This window comes from Centroberyx gerrardi, chromosome 10 (assembly GCF_048128805.1).
Source record: "Centroberyx gerrardi isolate f3 chromosome 10, fCenGer3.hap1.cur.20231027, whole genome shotgun sequence".
Lineage (NCBI taxonomy): Eukaryota > Metazoa > Chordata > Actinopteri > Beryciformes > Berycidae > Centroberyx > Centroberyx gerrardi.
In genome coordinates this window covers 1,126,746-1,147,513 of record NC_136006.1, presented here as the reverse complement: position 1 = coordinate 1,147,513, position 20,768 = coordinate 1,126,746, and the positions used below count along the sequence as shown (strand labels likewise).

The following is a 20,768-nucleotide window of genomic DNA, read 5'->3' as shown; positions in this document are numbered from 1 at the left end:
CGCTGTTTAAAAGCGGCGCTCTCCCCCTCCCATTCCTGGCAGGGTTGCCAGATGTAAAATATTTATTGTATTTATACAATCACTTTAACCACTGTATGATATACGAAGCTAAACTTGTTAAATGACTAAACTTGTTAAACTAGTGAACTTGCTCCCTGCCTCTTGTCATTGTGGGTCATGTGACCTTCAGCGGGAGAAAGATCAGTCAAAGTGAGACTGGTAACTGGTGACACTTCTCTGTAGGTACGGTTAGCTTAGCTGTTAGCATTTATGCACGGTGCTTTGCTAGCTTTGTCCTTCGGGGCTTCCGTAGTCCAGTCGTTTTGCTGTGCTTTATTTACATATTTGTTGCAGTTTCTGTCGCCCTCTAGTGGTTGGGAAATCACTCAGTGCAGCTTTAAGAAAATCATTTTCCAGACTTTAAGACTTCCAGACCTTCACAAGAACCCGGTGTCCGAGTGCCTCCTAGTCTCTGTACGACGTGTGTGGTACTTTTGTATTTGTTGCACTTTTTTTAGTGTAAAGCACACTGAGTTTGTGCTAAATGACACAACAACACTTCAAAAAAACACTTTCTCTCTCTCTCTCACACCTGCAGGGTAAATGAACCACAAGACGCTGATCCATATTCTTCCCTCAGTTTCTTTAATGAATCACTTCTCAAATCAACAGACAAATTAAAAGCTCCTCTGCGGGCCGAGGCTTCCTGCTTCCTGCTCCTCGTCCGTCCGCCGGCGCTCCGACCGAAACCCAGCGGACGAGGACAGACGGAGGAGGAGGAGGAGGAGATCCGGCCTCAGGTAAAACCGAACCTAAACCCGTCCGGATCGTCCCGAGTCCCGGTGCCGCCGAGTCTCGGACCGAGCGGAGCGGAGCGTTCGGACAGCAGAGACGCTCAGACATTACAATCCTTTGGGAAGAAGATAAAGTGCATCGTCCAACTGAGACGAGCTGCGTTTCCATCCAGCCGAGCGATGAGTTTAAAGAAAACTAATGAAATGTCAGAGAGGAAAACCTGGATGAGCTGCATGTCAGAAAACATTAGGATTATTTATTCCAACAAGGCTTTTCTCACATCCTCTCAGTCCACTAAATGATTTTCCACCTCAAGCGAAACGTACAAACATTTTTTTTTTTTTGCGATATAAAGGACATTTTATGTAAACTTGCTATTTTCATTCAGCCTTTCTGATTTGATGCTTTATAATTCACATAAAAACAGATGGATGGAAACTCAGCTTGAGAGAGAGAGAGAGACAGAGAGAGGGAGAGACAGAAAGTGAGTGAGACAGAGAGAAAAAGAGAGAGAAAAAGAGAGAGAGAGAGAGAGAGCTGTAACTGGTTTCAGACTCTTCACATCAGATCCAGATCCGCTCCGTCTCGGTCGGTTCAGTTCTGGAAAACCTGATTCTACAACATTCTACTTCCTCTGACGTTCGGCCTCGTCAGTCCATCCATCCGTTTATCCGTCTGTGTGTCCCATCCTTGCTGTGTGTGTGTGTGTGTGTGTGTGTGTGTGTGTGTGTGTGTGTGTGTGTGGAAGTTGGGCGACCATGTTTGGAGCGAGTGAGTTCTTCACCTCCACAGATTTTAATTTGCAGAGCTTCGGCGGTGCTGCACATTTAATACTTCTTTTTTTTTAGTGTTTGGAAATGAACTCCTCGTTGAACCACGGCGGGTCGAGCGAGCATGGTGCGACTTGAAAGAGAGAGAGAGAGAGAGAGAGAGAGAGAGAGAGACAGAGAGAGAGAGGCTTGTCTGGTAATGAAAAGCTAGCAGAGAAGAGGAGTGTTTTATAAACACACACACACGCACACGATGTCGTGTGCTGCCGTCGCGGGGTGATGACATCATCTTTAAAGGCCCAGGGACTTGCGTACGATCTTCTGGGCGAGTTGATAGAACTGCTCTCTGTCCTCCCTCCACATCTTAGAGGCATCCACGTTCGCTCCACTCTCATCATTAGGTTCTGAGAGGAGGAGAGGAGGGAGGAGAGGAGGAGAGGAGGAAGGAGAGGAAGGAGGAGAGGAGGAGGAAGGAGAGGAGGAGAGGAGAGAGGAGAGGAGGAAGGAGAGGAGGGAGGAGAGGAGAGGAGGAGAGGAGGAGGAAGGAGAGGAGGGAGGAGAGAGGAGAGGAGGGAGGAGAGGAGAGGAGGAGGAGAAGAGAGGATGGGAGATGAGAAGAGAGGAGAGGAAGAGAGGAGGAGGAAGGAGAGGAGGGAGGAGAGAGGAGAGGAAGAGACAAACATGACTGAATATGTATTATTATTATTATTATTATTATTGTCCTGTCTTTCAGTGGAGAGTTTTAGTGTCCCATGATGGTCTAAATGCCGTTTTTTTCCCCCAAAATTAAGGGAAATACTGAATACTGGGATTTAAAAATTTAAAAAAAAAATATTGAATATCAGCACAAAATAAACAATAAAACAAAAGTATATAAATACAAAAACAGACCACAGAGCGACCCGTGTGGGATAATAAAGTTTATCTAATCTAATCAGACAGACTACAGACAGACCACAGACAGTGTTTACCTGCCAGCATGCTGACCACAGACAGACTACAGACAGACCACAGACAGACTACAGACAGACCACAGACAGTGTTTACCTGCCAGCATGCTGACCACAGACAGACTACAGACAGACCACAGACAGACCACAGACAGTGTTTACCTGCCAGCATGCTGACCACAGACAGACTACAGACAGACCACAGACAGACCACAGACAGTGTTTACCTGCCAGCATGCTGACCACAGACAGACTACAGACAGACCACAGACAGACCACAGACAGTGTTTACCTGCCAGCATGCTGACCACAGACAGACTACAGACAGACCACAGACAGACCACAGACAGACCACAGACAGTGTTTACCTGCCAGCATGCTGACCACAGACAGCAGGATCTTCTCGACGCTCTGGACCGGGCTCCACCTCTCGGCGCTGCTCTCGTACCCCATGGGGTCGTCTCCCGGGGCGTGGAGGATGGAGATGCAGACCCGGCCGTCTGGGTAGACTGACACAGGGAGCCGTTACATCACAGACCCACACACACCTGAACAAGGCAGCAGCCGACACCTCGCCCCCCCGCGCGGACGGGTTTGAACTTGGGACGTTTGTCACATGTCATAACATAACATAAAGGCAAAAAATCCCCCAAAAATAATCAACAAAACAAAAGAAACAGACCACAGAGCGACCCGGGTGGGATAATAAAGTTTATCTGATCTAATCAGACGGACTACAGACAGTGTTTACCTGTCTGTAGTCCTAAAGCTCCTGTGTAAGGTCAGAGGTCAGAGGTCAGGGAGTCTGAAGTACCTGCTGGTTCCTGTCAGGATGTTTCAGCTGCAGGTGAGCCAGCTGATGCTATCACACACACACACACACACACACACACACACACACACACAGCCACTTATCTGCTATGTGTGCATGAGTGCCTCGGTCAGTGTGTGTGAGCGAGAGAGAGAGAGCCTGTGTGTTTAGAGTTTTGTATGTCTATGAAGTGTGTGTGTGTGTGTGTGTGTGTGTGTGTGTGTGTGTGTGTGTGTGTGTCCCTGCCAGGCCAGGAAGGATACACAGGAAATCAAAGATTATCACTGGAATCTGGCTTGGCCAGGTTTGCCATAGAAGATAAATGTGTGTGTGTGTGTGTGTGTGTGTGTGGTTATCAGGGTTGATAAGTGTTTCCTGTTTTCCCTCCTCCTCCCATCATGCAGCTGGTTTTCCCTCTCAGCCTCACAGTGGGAACTGAACCCTCGACCCGCTGCCTTGCTCCTCAGCTTCTACTTCTTCTACTCCTTGGTTTTTATTTCTGTTTCTCAGACTTTTTAACACTTCTTGGAATTAAACTGAAGACCAATTTAAAAACTAAAATGAAGAGAAAGCCGTCAGTCAGGCTGGTTCTAACTGAACATATCTAATGAAAAGTTCTCACACTCTAAATGGGCAGAATAAGAAAAGACACCTGACATGAATAGTTTAGGAACATGATCACTATTTATGTTCGTTAAAGCGTTTACGACAAACATATCTGTCTCATAATGATCATGAACCGCTCTGTTCTGTTCTGCTGCAGCGATGTGATGAAACACAGAAGCTGCTGCTGCTGTTCAAACAAATCAAGGCCTTTGATTTATTTTATTTGCCTCCACTAAATATCACTGACAGTAAAGAGCTGCTGTCTAATGTCACAGCTGCATCAGACTGAAAAATAAAACTAAAGCTGTCATTACATGGTGAAAAACGTCCAATAACTGAACTGAAGACATTTTGATTCTTTAAAGGGAGAGCCAACTAAAACATGCAGTTTCTCATTAAAACATGTTTTTTTTCATTATTAGGCGTAAAAACCAACAGGAAACTGAGAGAATCTGAAGTTTCTCCGCTGAGAAAAGCCGATCAGCTGATTTCTCCGTTTTGCTGCAAATTAAAAACGACTTTCACACGTCGACCTCAACACACCGCTCTCTCTCTCTCTCTCTCCAGTCTACAGTGAAGCTCGCTCCACCGATGTCCATATCACCATGTGTGTTTGTAACTGCAACTAATCTGTGTGACAAAAAGTATTTGTGCTGGCGAGACTGAAGCAGATCTGCAGCTGCGTCCCTGCAGACCTCACAGGATCACTTCAGACCTCCGCTCTGTTCTGATCCTCTTTATCTGCAGGAACAGACCCAACTGTTTCAACCAGGCTGAGGGTGCTGCTGGTGGCTGAGGGCGTGTGTGTGTGTGTGTGTGTGTGTGTGTGTGTGTGTGTGTGTGTGAAATTCTAGCTTCTCTCTCTCTCTCTCACACACACAGGGTATAAACACACCTCTCCCTCAGCCTCCCTCCACGCCTCACTCTGACAGTTTGACTGCTTTCTAATGGAGGACAACAGGGACAGGGTGTGTGTGTGTGTGTGTGTGTGTGTGTGTGTGTGTGTGTGTGTGTGTGTCCAGTCCCACCTAGTTGGGAGAGCTGCCAGAGACCTATTGAGATGATGAGAGGGGTGTATGTGTGTGTGTGTGTTGACCTTTGCATGTGTACGATTGAGCCTAGAGGTGTGTGTGTGTGTGTGTGTGTGTGTGTGTGTGTTTAACATCGCTGAGCCATGTTGATGATGATGATGATGATGGGTCAGCAGCAAGCGTTCCGTCCCCTCTAATCAGTACTGAGCGTGCTCAGACCGTCTCCCTGCTGTGACATCATCACTCTGACAGCAGTCCACTAATTACAGCCTCGGCTAACGAGGCGGAGCGGCTAAACGCTACGCTAACATCTCGCTAACATCTCGCTAACATCTCGCTAACATCTCACTAACATCTCACTAACATCTCACTAACATCTCGCTAACATCTCACTAACATCTCACTAACATCTCACTAACATCTCACTAACATCTCACTAACACCCACTAGCCTCCCGAAACATGTGTTCAGTTTTAAAAACGGATTTCTGTTAAAACAAGTGAAGCAATGTGAGGTGAGGAGAGGAGATCACTCTGGAGGCAGAACGCAGGTCTGGAAACAGGAGGGACAGGAGGTGTTTCTGGGAAATGTAGTGCAGTGGTGTATGAAGGGGCGGAGCCTGGCCTCTGTGTGGGCGGAGCCTGGTCGCTGTGTGGGCGGAGCCTGGACTTACTGTTGGGGTGAAACATGTCGCAGGTGAACCTCATCTTGGGAGGACTGAGAGGATAATCAGAGGGAAAACTGAGGACCGCAGGGAACACTCCACCTTCAAAACACGTGTCCTGAGGACCCCTGAGAGACAGACAGGAGAGAGAGAGACAGGTGAGAGAGACAGACAGGAGAGAGAGAGGGACAGGTGAGAGAGAGAGAGAGAGAGAGAGAGAGAGAGAGAGAGAGGAGAGAGAGAGAGAGACAGACAGGTGAGAGATGGACAGGAGAGAGAGAGAGACAGACAGGAGAGAGAGAGAGAGAGAGACAGGAGAGAGATGGACAGGAGAGAGAGAGAGACAGACAGGAGAGAGAGAGAGAGACAGGAGAGAGATGGACAGGAGAGAGAGAGAGACAGACAGGAGAGAGAGAGAGAGAGACAGACAGGAGAGAGAGAGAGAGACAGGAGAGATGTGGACAGGAGAGAGAGAGAGAGACAGACAGGAGAGAGAGAGAGAGACAGGAGAGAGATGGACAGGAGAGAGAGAGAGACAGACAGGAGAGAGAGAGAGAGAGACACAAAGACAGGAGAGAGAGAGAGAGAGACAGGAGAGAGATGGACAGGAGAGAGAGAGACAGACAGGAGAGAGAGACAGACAGGAGAGAGACAGACAGGAGAGAGAGAGAGACAGGAGAGAGATGGACAGGAGAGAGAGAGACAGACAGGAGAGAGAGAGACAGACAGGAGAGAGAGAGAGACAGACAGGAGAGAGAGAGACAGACAGGAGAGAGAGAGACAGACAGGAGAGAGAGAGAGAGAGAGACAGACAGGAGAGAGAGAGACAGACAGGAGAGAGAGAGAGACAGGAGAGAGATGGACAGGAGAGAGAGAGACAGACAGGAGAGAGAGAGAGACAGACAGGAGAGAGAGAGAGACAGACAGGAGAGAGAGAGAGAGAGAGAGAGAGAGAGAGACAGGCAGGAGAGAGACAGACAGGTGTTATCAGCAGTTTGCCCCTACACACAGAGAGAGACAGACAGGTGTTTTCGACCTCAGTCTCTCTCTCACACCACAGCAGCTATTATAAGACTGTTATCTGAGCTGCTGTTTGAATATCTGGTCTAATATCAGTCAGCTGGACACACACACACACACACACACACACACACACACACACACACACAGACACACACACACACACACACACACACACACTCTTCCTTCCTTGTTTGGGTTAGCAGTACAGCAGCTACTTCAACAACATTATCAGATATCAGGCTGATATCAGATGATATCTCCTGTATCTCCCAGGCTTCATCTGCCTCTCCTCTCCTCTCCCTGCTCCTCCTCTCCTCTTCCTGCTCCACCTCTCCTCTCCTCTCCTCTCCTCTCCCTGCTCCACCTCTCCTCTCCTCTCCCTGCTCCACCTCTCCTCTCCTCTCCTCTCCCTGCTCCACCTCTCCTCTCCTCTCCTCTCCTCTCCCTGCTCCACCTCTCCTCTCCCTGCTCCACCTCTCCTCTCCTCTCCCTGGGTCATGAAGAAGGGAAGATGCATCACAAGTATGAAATGATAACAGCCATCGCTCCCGTGTGCTCTGTGGAGTCAGCTGTGGTTTTGAGGCTTCATTCATGGATCTTAGATGAGTTCAGATCAGTTTCCACTCTGGATCCTCTGGACTCACAGTGCTGCTGCTTCTCTTTCTACCAGACAGTTCAATACTTCACTTTACATCCCAGGTGTCATCAGTTCCTGATTAGATGGCTGGAATGAAAACCAGCAGGCTGTTTCACACTCTGCGTTCTCTCCTCCATGATGTGGCTGATGTAACATCTAACCACCGAAGCATGACTCCAACGCAGAAGAACCAACACGAGGACGGAGGAAGATCCCAGAAGTTTACTTGCCAGCTGAGGAAGCATCAGATGGAGACTGGACCGGTGAGAACCAACAGGAAGCCCCAAGCATCCACTTCTTGGATTTGATAATCAGCCCAGGATTGTAAACCACTGGTTTGGAAGAAACTTTATTGATCCCTCTGGGGAAACTGGTAGTCTGGTTCCAGACTCCTGAGTCTCGTTCCTCCACTCTTCAGATTTTGTGGAGCGATTCAGAGAGTCTGCTGTTTCCCTCAACGGCTTGTTCTCGCTCCGAGAAACAGTCGAGCCAATCAGAGCCTTCGTGGGCGGGGCTAAAGTCTGAACCGTTTGTGAGACGGTTTTTCATTGGCCTTTCAGCAGAATAGATTTGTTGAAATCTCCTCCTTAACCAACAGATTGTCCAAATGGACGACATTCTTGGTCAGTTGGTAAATGTCTGTTAACCCTGTAGAGGCTGACTGGCTGCAGCATCATGTGACTGAAGTGATGTCAGAGCGGCCGATACGTCGGTCACTAGTGATTGGTTCAGATACTCAGTCACTAGTGATTGGTTCAGATATGTCGGTCACTAGTGATCGGTTCAGATACTCAGTCACTAGTGATCGGTTCAGATACTCAGTCACTAGTGATCGGTTCAGATACTCAGTCACTAGTGATCGGTTCAGATACTCAGTCACTAGTGATCGGTTCAGATACTCAGTCACTAGTGATCGGTTCAGATACGTCGGTCACTAGTGATCGGTTCAGATACGTCGGTCACTAGTGATCGGTTCAGATACGTCGGTCACTAGTGATCGGTTCAGATACGTCAGTCACTAGTGATTGGTTCAGATATGTCGGTCACTAGTGATCGGTTCAGATACTCAGTCACTAGTGATCGGTTCAGATACTCAGTCACTAGTGATCGGTTCAGATACTCAGTCACTAGTGATCGGTTCAGATACTCAGTCACTAGTGATCGGTTCAGATACTCAGTCACTAGTGATCGGTTCAGATACGTCGGTCACTAGTGATCGGTTCAGATACGTCGGTCACTAGTGATCGGTTCAGATACGACAGTCACTAGTGATCGGTTCAGATACTCAGTCACTAGTGATTGGTTCAGATACGTCGGTCACTAGTGATCGGTTCAGATACGTCAGTCACTAGTGATCGGTTCAGATACGTCAGTCACTAGTGATCGGTTCAGATACTCAGTCACTAGTGATCGGTTCAGATACTCAGTCACTAGTGATCGGTTCAGATACGTCGGTCACTAGTGATCGGTTCAGATACGTCGGTCACTAGTGATCGGTTCAGATACGTCAGTCACTAGTGATCGGTTCAGATACTCAGTCACTAGTGATCGGTTCAGATACGTCAGTCACTAGTGATCGGTTCAGATACGTCGGTCACTAGTGATCGGTTCAGATACGTCGGTCACTAGTGATCGGTTCAGATACTCAGTCACTAGTGATTGGTTTGGATTAAAATCACCCCCCCCCCACACAGAAAACGGCTATCGAGGAGGAAATCTCAGCTGAATGAAGGAGAGGAACCAGATGGATTCAGTCTGAACGTCAGGAGAGGAAACTGGGTCAGCAGCAAGTAGAAACAGGAGGCAGAAAAAAACATAGAATTTAAGTAAGAATTGAGCAAATTGAGGTTATTAAACAGGATACATTACAACACCAAAATATATGAATGAAAGGTTTAAACTGGGATCTGAGGCTGGTAATGACAGGATGTCGTAAACACAGAGTCACAGCAGTGACAGAGGCAGCAGGAATGTCAGTGAACACACCGCTGTCCAGGCTGCTGTTTTAAGTTCAGGGACTGACGACCGGTCAAATTGGAGGGCAGACCGCCGCCGGCCGCCGCACGCCACGCGGCTAAATTACAGTCTGGAGGATGACATCATCAGGACTCAGACCGAGGCTGTGCTCACACCCGGCAGGTTCTGATCCGTTTATTCTCCTCCTTCAGCTGTGTTGGTCGGAGGTGTGTCTGAGGTTCAGATCCGGACCAGGAGCTTCGTCACGTCCTCCCCGCTCTGTCCCCCGCTCCGTCCTGTCTCTCTTCACTTTAACTGGCTAATAAAGGCAAAAATGCCAAAAAACAAACAAAACTTATTATAGTTAACCTAAATTTAACTTAAAAATTAAACAAAAAAAGTCAAACCCATCCGTCCCAGGCCTTCAGCGTGTCCCGACAGAGAGCTGACTGGTGGGTTTGGGAGGAGCGACACCTGGTGGCCACAGTCCGAAATTACACCTGATGGATAATGACTGTAGGAGGGAAACAAACTCTCCCACGGCCCCTAAATCACTCTCAAGATTCACCAGCCACGTTCACCAGTTTCTCAGACACACAGGATTTTGGGAACAGACAGAACAGAACAGACAGAGCAGAACAGACAGAACAGACAGAACAGAACAGACAGAGCAGAACAGACAGAACAGACAGAACAGACAGAACAGACAGAGCAGAGCAGAACTCCAGATGATGGCTAGTTGGATTCCTGAACAGCAGACTGATTTACCAGAGAAACCTAGCAGAGTTTTCTGGTGTTTGGTGGTAATGTTCCTGTCTGGTAAACACACTGAGTGGACTGGTGGTAATGTTCCTGTCTGGTAAACACACTGAGTGGACTGGTGGTAATGTTCCTGTCTGGTAAACACACTGAGTGGACTGGTGGTAATGTTCCTGCCTGGTAAACACACTGAGTGGACTGGTGGTAATGTTCCTGCCTGGTAAACACACTGAGTGGACTGGTGGTAATGTTCCTGCCTGGTAAACACACTGAGTGGACTGGTTGGAAGAGGCACCAAGACTCTGGGTCTCCCTCTCCCTTTTAATTCACCTCAACTTTATTGTCATTCCACCCGACACACACACAGTGAAATGAAAAAATATGTTCTTGGGTCACAGAGCGTCCTGGATTTGTGAACAAGTAGTTTTAGAATCAAAACCTTCATCAGACTCAAACTCAGTAAATCTGCTCACTCACATCTAGTTTTTAACTAAATCACTTTTCTTTAAACTATTTTAAAGTTCTAAAAGATTTATAACAAGAAAAACTTGTGATGAAATGAATCTCAGTTAAAATGGCAATTAGATTTTGTGTCAATATCTTTCAGTCCTAGTATCAAGTTTGCAGTATCAGCAGTCGTAATAAAAGTGACTGATGCAAAGTAAGTCCAGTATTAATATTCTGGTGTGAAACAGCAGTAAAGGCAGTTTATAGTACAGCGGTTTATGATCGTCACCATGGCGATGATCATATTCTATCGTGGGTCACATGACATGTTTAAACTTCCAGCGACAGGCGACCTGTCATCGTTGCGATGGTCGTTGCGCCCATCGCTGAGACTTAAATCGGATTGAACTTTGACCCCATCGCTGGCTCGGTTGTCATGACAACATTATGGAACTCTTATCCTAACGTCGATTAATTCTCTGAGCTCAAATTAAACGTAATCAGCAGCTCTGGAAGACCATACTTTTGTAATAGACTGTAGAATAAAACGTACACTGAGGAGACAATTTCTGCTGTTTATCTAGACCTGGATAAAGACAATAGATTTACTTGAATGAAACTTCTTATTTAAAAAGAAAGAGTGAAAAATAACATTGCAAAAGCAGTTGCATAACATGTAGGTACATTAGGCTATTCTGCAGACTGGTTTACAAACTGCATTATTATTATTTTCCTTTCAAATGGTTACATTTTCAATTAGTGCAATTAAGAAAATCTACTTGGTTACATGGCGTTATTAAAAGCAGATGCAGCAGCTGGGTGGAGTCTGGAGGCTCCGACTCACTTCAGAACGGACACAACAATAAACTTCACAACCTGAATATCTGCATTACTGATGGAAGAAAAGAGTCAGAACATTACTGTTAATGTACATCTGAGAACTGAAAGCACTCGCCAACGTGTTGTGAAGCTATCGCTGTTTATTTATTAGACCAGACATGATTAATCAATGCTGCCTCTGTGATCATACTAGTTTACCATAAAGATGATCAGACCTGTTAAGTAGATAACAGATAAGTAGATAACAGATGAGTAGATAACAGATGAGTAGATAACAGATAAGTAGATAACAGATGAGTAGATAACAGATAAGTAGATAACAGCAGTGTACTCGGTGATGACTTCTATAGCCTGCTAGTGAGAACATCACCAGAAGACATAAAGGTTGTGAAGTTTTTAAGCGGGTAACTTGAAAGCACTCGACTGGGTTACTTTTAATAAAGACTAACTTAATAAAGTAACTAGTTGCTATTTAGAACTATAGTAAGAAAGTAAAGTAACTAGATGAGAGCAAATGACTGAACCTCTGCTCTAGTGTTTCTACTTTTTATGAGCGACAGCGTCCAACATCAAAGTTGAGCGATGATGGGATGTTGGAGACTTTGCAGCGATGTCCAGCGGGCGATCATAAATCTATAAACTGCCCTTAACACAAGGTGCAGGAGCTACGGAGGATTCACAGATTACAGTCTGAATTAGTGGAAGAGAGACGCTCCACCTCACTCTATTGGAAATGATCAAAAATGAAACACAACTAGACTGATTAGCACTTTAACAGCCAGCTGGGACTTACATGATCAGCGCCTCCCATTCAAAGAAGTTTTCCTCGTTGGCAGGACCTGAAAACATCCAGACAGAAAACACGTTAGTATTCTGTAGAGATATTTTGTTTATTTATTAGTGCTGTGAGGGGAAGAGAGTTAGTGTTTCATCTGCTGCCAGAGACACAAAAAACAACCTGCACACAAACAATGTTGAAAGATTGGTTAAGAAGCTCCAGGCTGAGTGTGCTGGATTATTTGGGGTGTGTGTGTGTGTGTGTGTGTGTGTGTGTGTCTACAACCGATCTCACTAGCTGAGTGAGATGTCACATGACCAACACTCAGTCCCTGCTGCAGTGCTGCGCCCTGCCTGATGTCACTGATGTCACTGGTGTTACTGGTGTCACTGGTGTCACTGATGTCACTGGTGTCACTGGTGTTACTGGTGTCACTGATGTCACTGGTGTCACTGGTGTTACTGGTGTCACTGATGTTACTGATGTCACTGGTGTCACTGGTGTTACTGATGTCACTGGTGTCACTGGTGTCACTGGTGTCACTGATGTCACTGATGTCACTGGTGTTACTGGTGTCACTGATGTCACTGGTGTCACTGGTGTCACTGATGTCACTGATGTCACTGGTGTCACTGGTGTCACTGGTGTCACTGATGTTACTGATGTCACTGGTGTCACTGGTGTCACTGGTGTCACTGATGTCACTGGTGTCACTGGTGTCACTGGTGTCACTGGTGTCACTGATGTCACTGGTGTCACTGGTGTCACTGATGTCACTGATGTCACTGATGTCACTGATGTCACTGGTGTTACTGGTGTCACTGATGTTACTGGTGTCACTGGTGTCACTGGTGTTACTGGTGTCACTGATGTTACTGATGTCACTGGTGTCACTGATGTTACTGGTGTCACTGGTATTACTGGTGTCATTGGTGTCACTGGTATTACTGGTGTCATTGGTGTCACTGGTATTACTGGTGTCATTGGTGTCACTGGTATTACTGGTGTCACTGGGATTACTGGTGTCACTGGTATTACTGGTGTCATTGGTGTCACTGGTATTACTGGTGTCACTGGGATTACTGGTGTCACTGGTATTACTGGTGTCATTGGTGTCACTGGTATTACTGGTGTCATTGGTGTCACTGGTATTACTGGTGTCACTGGGATTACTGGTGTCACTGGTATTACTGGTGTCATTGGTGTCACTGGTATTACTGGTGTCATTGGTGTCACTGGTATTACTGGTGTCACTGGGATTACTGGTGTCCAGCAAACTGAAAACACAGGCTATGGAAACCGCCATATTGGTCTGAAGTAAAGGTTACTATGGTTACAGACATCTCACCTGCTACGATCCCCTCCGGTGGGTTCAGGGTCAACTCTGAAACAAACACAACACACACACATCAGACTCTGAAACACAACACACACACATCAGACTCTGAAACAAACACAACACACACACATCAGACTCTGAAACACAACACACACACATCAGACTCTGAAACACAACACACACACACATCAGACTCTGAAACACAACACACACACATCAGACTCTGAAACACAACACAACACACACACATCAGACTCTGAAACAAACATAACACACACACATCAGACTCTGAAACAAACACAACACACACACATCAGACTCTGAAACACAACACACACACATCAGACTCTGAAACAAACACAACACACACACATCAGACTCTGAAACAAACACAACACACACACATCAGACTCTGAAACACAACACACACACATCAGACTCTGAAACAAACACAACACACACACATCAGACTCTGAAACAAACACAACACACACACATCAGACTCTGATCCTCCAGCTGGTTTCCTTCAGTCTGAACCAGAGAGGAAAAGTTGACTTTGTTGTATTTCTGTATTTGTTTCTTTCAGGTTCAAACTGACCAATCACAAGCCACCCAGGACTTGTAAACAAAAGTCACATGACTCACCAGCAGCTTGTTTATTGGACAGTTTGAACCTGTCATCCTGCAGGTTAGAGACTAGACTTCCTGTAACTTTATCTAACATGATGGACTCGTCTGTCTCTTCTTCTGTGGTGCTCACACCAGTTCAGAACACATGAAGAAACAGCTGATTATGAGCATCAGTCCAGACTTCATTTTGTTCTGCTAGGCTTTCCATCTCCTTCTACCCATAATCCCTTGCGTTTCGGGGTGCTTTCCTGTAGTTGGTTGGATTAACAAACCACACCTCAGTTCTCTTGTTAGAGGACTGAGACTCTTGGTGCCACCAGAGTTCAAAGGTCATTGTTCACCTGGACAAACCAACTAGCTAAAGGAGGAAGAAAAAATCTGAACGCAGCCTTCGTAAACTCAATGTTTCTCTTAAAAAATCCCTTAATCTCTCTCCTTAACTCTTACTTCTCTTACATCATCACTCCCGGGTCACAGGATTATAGTCTGGGTGCTGTGACCTCTGACCCTTCACCTCTTTACTGGTTGCTTGTCATGTTGGTGAGTTGCTGTGGATGTCAGAGTCAGCTAAATGTCCAAGATTAATCTAGAAACTGAAATATAAATGTAGTTAGTTGCTGCTGACGTTCCCAAATTAGATTAGTGCTAAATATGCTAATATTAAAAGCTATGGAGGTGGGCGTAACAGCTGGGACAGACAGGCTAACGGTACCAAAACACCAATATATATATACATATTCAGACGACAAAAGAACATGTATTACCGCAACCTAGATACACCTGACCATAAGGTTTCATTTACTACACTGGTTAGGTTAGATTGACAAGTTAGTAAACGTAACCTTTAACTGTTACCTAGCTAACACAGAGAGGTAAACGGTAAGGCTGATTACACCGAGCCCCGGCTCGTGCCGCTTTATCTCATGTGGAGAGAAAGTCACGCCAAACTCAATTTTAAGAACATCTGCCAATTTGATGTTTTGTCAAACGTAAAAACACTTCAGAACACAACTTAAGATAGTCGACGAATCGTTAGTACGCAGTCTTCCAATTCGGCATACATTCAGTAGCGTTAAGTTAACGTTACACTAAGCAACACTTAATTCAATACAGTTTCTATTTATATAATTGTTTCAGCCGTTATTCACACAATTTTCTTCCACCAAAACACAGCGGGAGGGACATAAGTTAGCAAGCAGGTGAAACAATAACTTGACATTTTATTGCAATAAGTGCTACTTGGTGTTTTTGATATCTGCCGAATTAAAGAGTGGATTCAATATATTCCTGAAGGGTTTTAAGTTGTGTTCTACTCGATGTAAAACATCACCGGTAGGCAGGGCGACATTAAACTGGCAGAATCTTTAAAGGAGTTTGGCGGAATGGAATTAATGGGGTTTATTGGGGCCAACTGTTAGCTTAGCTTAGCTAGTTAGCTACGTTGCACTAGTTTTAGCTACGGTGACATCAGTACAGTGAGAGCTGGTCTGTCAGCCCGAGCTGCTGACCGTAACTCACGTTTATATTCAGCCATGAGTCTTTTCAGCGCGGTCCCGGCCATTATTACAACTCAAGGCGAAGAGAAAAGACAAAATAAAAACAACCGATGATGTTTTCCTTTGCAACGCAGCTGTAGCCACAGCTGATGAAGTGCGCATGCTCAGACTGGATTTCTTCTTCTCTTCCTGCATCAGACTCTCTGCTGCACAGCGCCTCCTACTGACAGACTGGAGGACCAGCGACATGTTGACACTGGAAACTGATTCATTGTAGAACTAGTTTTAATAGAGTGCCTTGCTGTTTGCATGTGTTTTGTCACCTTGCACTAAATGTGAGCTGTTATGTGTATTGTGCTCTTATATGTCATGTGCCATGTGTACTCTCGTTCTATCTTTATTCTCTTATTTTGTATTTTCATTTTTAAGGAGTGTAAATTCTTTGTGATGGTTTCATTTTTTTATATACTTCTGATTTATGTAAAGTGTTTCTGAGTATCATGGAAAGTGAACCAGTCACACTTCTGCTGTGACATTTATGTTGCCACTAGCTCTTTTTCTACAGATTATTAAAATAATTCCAAAAGACATGCATATGTTTTTTAATCTTGTTCCTGTTTAGTGTTAAATTAAACCTTAAATAAAACAGAACATGAAGTAACTTCCCATTAATGTAATAACACTTTGCATCTAAAGCGTCATAATCCTGTTAATGTACAGAATGTAAATTTTCCTTCAGTGGAGTAACAGTTACCTGCCATTAATGTCAAAACTTCTTTCTTGTTAATCATTTTTTACATCATTGGTTTTTTTACATGAACAAAAAGGTTGAAATTTTCAGTTAAAAAAGTAATGACTAAACTGATAGTGTTTATATTCATCCCTTAGTTAACAGCCAAATACATGAATGGATGACAGGTGTTGAATTTTGACTGTTATTATTCACATTTTATGTATATTATCTATGTTTTCATTAGATTATTGCGTTGACAGGTTGATGACATCATCAGCTGTAAATTGTTATTAGTCTAATGGTTTATTTCATAAATGGGAATGTTCATACATAAGCAGTTGTGACAAACAGCAGCAGACTGGTTGTACTGGTCAGATCCCAGTGTGACTGTGTTGAGCTGCAGAGTGGAGCTCTGTTAATATTCCCTGTATCAATAAAGATTCAAATAACAATGATGATAATAATATGAAGGTTTAAAAATCATCACGCAGTTCTCTAGTAACACAACAGGTTTTTCATCTGTTCAGAAAACAACTTTTATGTACATTATACATTTTTTTATTATGTTTTATTACATGATTGAGATATGTGTTACATTAACAGGAAACAGGATTATGACTCTATTTACCTTAAAGCTTTATTTCATAAATGGGAAGTTATTATCAGTTGTGACAAACAGCAGCAGACTGCAGAAAAAAACATTGGTGCCAACCTGCCCTCCATTCAGGACTTATACATCTCCAAAGTCAGGAACCGGGCAGGAAAGATCACCGCAGACCCATCACACCCTGGACACAACCTGTTCTAACTCCTCCCCTCTGGCAGGTGCTACAGAACACTGTACGCCAAAACAAGCAGACACAAGAACAGTTTCTTCCCACAGGCCATCACTCTGATGAACACTTAAATCAGTCATACAGTGACAGAAACTATCCATGTGCAATAAACCTGTAACACCTACCTCATGTATATAATCACCCCCCCACACACACACACACACACACACACACACAGACATGCAGACACACACACACACATACACACACACACACACACACACACACACATAACCCTAACTGCAATACAAAGGGGAGGAAAAAAAAAGCAGGAATGAAAGGCCCAGATCAGGGATTTCCTCCTGCTCCTCCTCCCATATCATCATCATCTGTACAATATCTGATTTAAAGATGATTCTTGATTCTAATGTGTATATAATGTGTGTATAATGTATGTAATGTGTAATAACTCATGTATATAAAGTAACCTGTTACACCAACAACTCCATATTTATTCCAGCATCTTTGCACTCTGCACCATTGTACTATTGTCCTAGTGTTGTTTACATATGTATATATATATATATAGATATATATATCTATATATATATATATGTGTTCTGTATATCTGGATATCTTTTCATCTTGTTGTCCTTGTTTTTAGCTGTATATTTATTCTGTGTAAGTACATTGAGAGCAACGAAAAACCGGAGTCAAATTCCTTGTATGTGTACATACTTGGCCAATAAAGCTGATTCTGATTCTGAGACTGTGGTTGAACCCAGTGTGAGTGTGAAGCAGAGTGGAGCTCACTCAGAATTTCTTGGATCAATAAAAGTTTAAAGAACAACAGTAATATGAAAGTTTAAAAAATCATCGGTAACACAGCAGTTTTTTAACCCGTTTAGAAATCTCCTGCGTCTTCAGCCCATAAACCACCGGGTTGAACAGAGTTGTGATGATGATGATCAAAATGGACATGACAGCGGGAACGGCGACGTCCACGTCGGCCTGCAGCCGGCTGTGGACGAGCTCGAACACGGTGCTGATGGAGTAGTTGATGAAGACGAGGAGGTGAGGCAGGCAGGTCCGCATCGCCTTCCCTCTGACGGAGCCGGACTGCCGCAGGCAGACCAGCAGGATCCGGCCGTATGAAAACACAACGAACACTATCGGTAAAAACACGATCGTTGCATTGCACAGCAAGCCGTACACGTTGTTCACCAGCGTGCTCCCGCAGCTCAGCTTCACAAAGGAGTAGATGTTGCAGTAGAGTCTGTCCAGTCGAAACCTGCAGAGCTGCAGCCGGCCGGCCAGCAGCGCCGCCCCCGCCACCAGGCCGGCCGGCAGCAGCCAGGCCAGCAGAAGCAGCGCCGCTACGGCCGAGGGCGACACCAGCGCGGCGTACCGCAGCGGCTCGCAGATGGAAACGTAGCGGTCGAAGGCCATGACCGACAGCAGCGTGAAGCCGGACCCGCCCAGGAAGTAGACGACAAACGCCTGACAGAGGCAGGCGGAGCGGGACACGACGGGACGCTCGGACAGGAAGTCAGAGAGCAGTTTGGGGTAGATGGCGGTGCTGCCGGCAAGCGAGTTCAGCAGCAGAGCGGCGATGAAGACGTACATGGGCTTGTGGAGGCTCCGCTGGGAGCAGATGAGGAAGACAATGAGGGAGTCTGTGAAGGAGATGAAGATGTAGACTGTCAGGAACATGAAGAAGAAGAGATATCGGAGTTTGTCGAATCCGGCGTGACCTGGCAGAGTCAGATAGGTCTCGTTAAACCCCTCCGTCATCCTGGATGTCTTCATGTCCGAGAAATATTGGACTCAAACAACAGGAGCAGAGGTGCAACCATGAAACATACAGGAATATTACATCAGTAAACACACACTGTCTCTATTAAAAACACTGTGGATCAGTTATGAAAGGTAAAGGCCGACATTTCAGCCATGGAGCCTGAAAAACTAGATTGTTATCGTTGGTAAGGAATGACAACAACAGAGACATGAACATTTTCATCTAAAATGAATTCAACAAGATGAACGTTGAATAGAAAAAGACAGACATTTCAAACCATCCAGTGTGAATATTTCAAACACTTCCACACAACTGCTCAGTGTTTCCTCTGAGCAGACGCTGATCCGTCTGTCAACATTCGACTGGTTTTATCCCAGTTTCCATCCTCCATGGATCTCATTAGACACTCAACCAGCAACTGACAACAACAGCAACTTTATTCCCAACAGTTTCCTCATTGTCACAGTTTGACATTTGTCCATCAAGCCTGAGAATTTGGAAAATGCATTTCCCCAGGTTGCAGGCAAAACAGACCCAGAAAACTTCATGAAATGAGTCTGAACTGTGAAGCTCAGCCTCCATGTTTCTGACAGGAATACTGCTCAGATCCGGTTCCTCCACCAGTAAAGGATTATGTGCCAACAGCAGGAATTGTTTTAGACATTTCCACCTGTTGGTCACATGAAAAGGTTGGCTAACGCTTCAGTTTAGCAGCTAAAACAGTTTGGTTCCACACCCTTACTTTCCACCGTCAAACTACTTCCTGTTTCTAGTCCTGTCTCATGTAGTGTTTGGATGTGGTGGAAGTCTTAGTGAAGCTTGTTGCTTCCCCAACTGTTGCCTTAATGTTGAAGTGCCCTTGAGCAAGGCACTCACCACCCTCTGGTTTGTTTTTCCCTCTTAGCCTCATCTCTCTGTATCTCTGTTCGCACTGCAACACCATGTGACTCAGATCTGGTGTGAACAGCGAACAGCTGCATGGAGACTATCGCTCCACCCTTACATATTACATATGTATGTACTCACAAGAAAACTCACAAGAAAGCCATATAGGCCCACAACAAACAAACTATTTACAAATGTACACTATATACACACCTAACAGCTGAAGGCCCCGCCAGACCGTAAGACCAATACTGAGAGGTGGAGTGGCCACTCAAGCCAGCCAGCAAGATGCTAAGCTGGCTGACAAAGGAGACAGACATCACCCCGACTGGGACCCTCATGGCTGGGCCTCCAGTGCAATGGGTGAACAGGATCACTGCCTCTGAGCCGTGCCAAACAACTCCCCGAAGGAGGTGCTGACTGCAACATTGAGGCTGTTAAATCTAGAAAAGTTTGATGGAGCTGCCCAAGTGGCAGCTGCACAAAGTGATAGCCACTTTAAGTTCACCAACTCAAGTGGCTCAAAAGGAGGATGCTGCAATGCACCTAGGACCCTGGGAGCTGTGGGTTTCCTGTGTCAGGTCTGCAGCCTTTGGGCACTCTTAAGGAAACATGTAATCAGGCCACAGCAGCCCTCAGCAACCTTGTGGTCCCCAACACGTGCAGCTTTGATGGCTGCTACCATGCCCCTGAGGGTAGTAGAGGATTTACCCACATCCAGCTGCTCCTGCAAAAACGTCAGGATCCCACAAGCTGACGGCGTTAGGGGGACGATGCGGCTTGTCTTGGACCATGACACAGACCCGGAAAACTTCATGAAATGAGGCAGCTCTAGTTGATGGTGCTCGCGCGCCCCCTGCATGGTCCTGACAACTGGTTCTGGCAGTCCCAAGGCTAGAAGCCCTGTCCTCTCAGGGGCCAGGCCCAGAGTCTGAGTCCCTGGGGTAAGTGGTGGAACAAGGTCCCTCCTGCCAGGGACAGCAAATCCCTCCCGACTTGAATTTTCCATGGCACCCCGTCCAGGAGAGGATTCTGGAGAACCAC

At 45.6% G+C, this 20,768-nt stretch overlaps 2 protein-coding genes across 2 annotated transcripts; both read right to left on the bottom strand.

Annotated features, from left to right (window-relative positions):
• Nucleotides 1-624: 624 nt before the first annotated feature.
• On the bottom strand, nt 625-15,691 carry ube2g2 (ubiquitin-conjugating enzyme E2G 2 (UBC7 homolog, yeast)). Its single transcript, XM_071917819.2, has 6 exons — nt 15,555-15,691; nt 13,416-13,451; nt 12,083-12,128; nt 5,637-5,755; nt 2,884-3,024; nt 625-1,969 (listed from the first exon to the last, which is right to left on the bottom strand). Exons 1-6 carry the CDS (start codon nt 15,595-15,597, stop codon nt 1,857-1,859), a joined length of 498 nt encoding a protein of 165 aa, XP_071773920.1. The 5' UTR covers nt 15,598-15,691; the 3' UTR covers nt 625-1,856.
• A 2,223-nt stretch (nt 15,692-17,914) lies between these two features.
• On the bottom strand, nt 17,915-18,850 carry LOC139926200 (olfactory receptor 11A1-like). The gene has a single exon (XM_071917822.2). It carries the CDS (start codon nt 18,848-18,850, stop codon nt 17,915-17,917), a length of 936 nt encoding a protein of 311 aa, XP_071773923.2.
• Between the last annotated feature and the right edge of the window lie 1,918 nt (nt 18,851-20,768).

What these genes read in the sequence shown, in the direction of transcription:
- ube2g2 (XM_071917819.2), bottom strand. Translation starts at nt 15,597, where the DNA reads ATGGCCGGGACCGCGCTGAAAAGACTCATGGCTGAATATAAAC. An exon ending in ACCGGAGGGGATCGTAGCAG is followed by an intron (nt 12,129 to 13,415) that starts GTGAGATGTCTG and finishes GGATGTTTTCAG; the next exon opens with GTCCTGCCAACGAGGAAAAC. An exon ending in TGTGGTCAGCATGCTGGCAG is followed by an intron (nt 1,970 to 2,883) that starts GTAAACACTGTC and finishes TCCTCCTCTCAG; the next exon opens with AACCTAATGATGAGAGTGGA.
- LOC139926200 (XM_071917822.2), bottom strand. Translation starts at nt 18,850, where the DNA reads ATGAAGACATCCAGGATGACGGAGGGGTTTAACGAGACCTATCTGACT.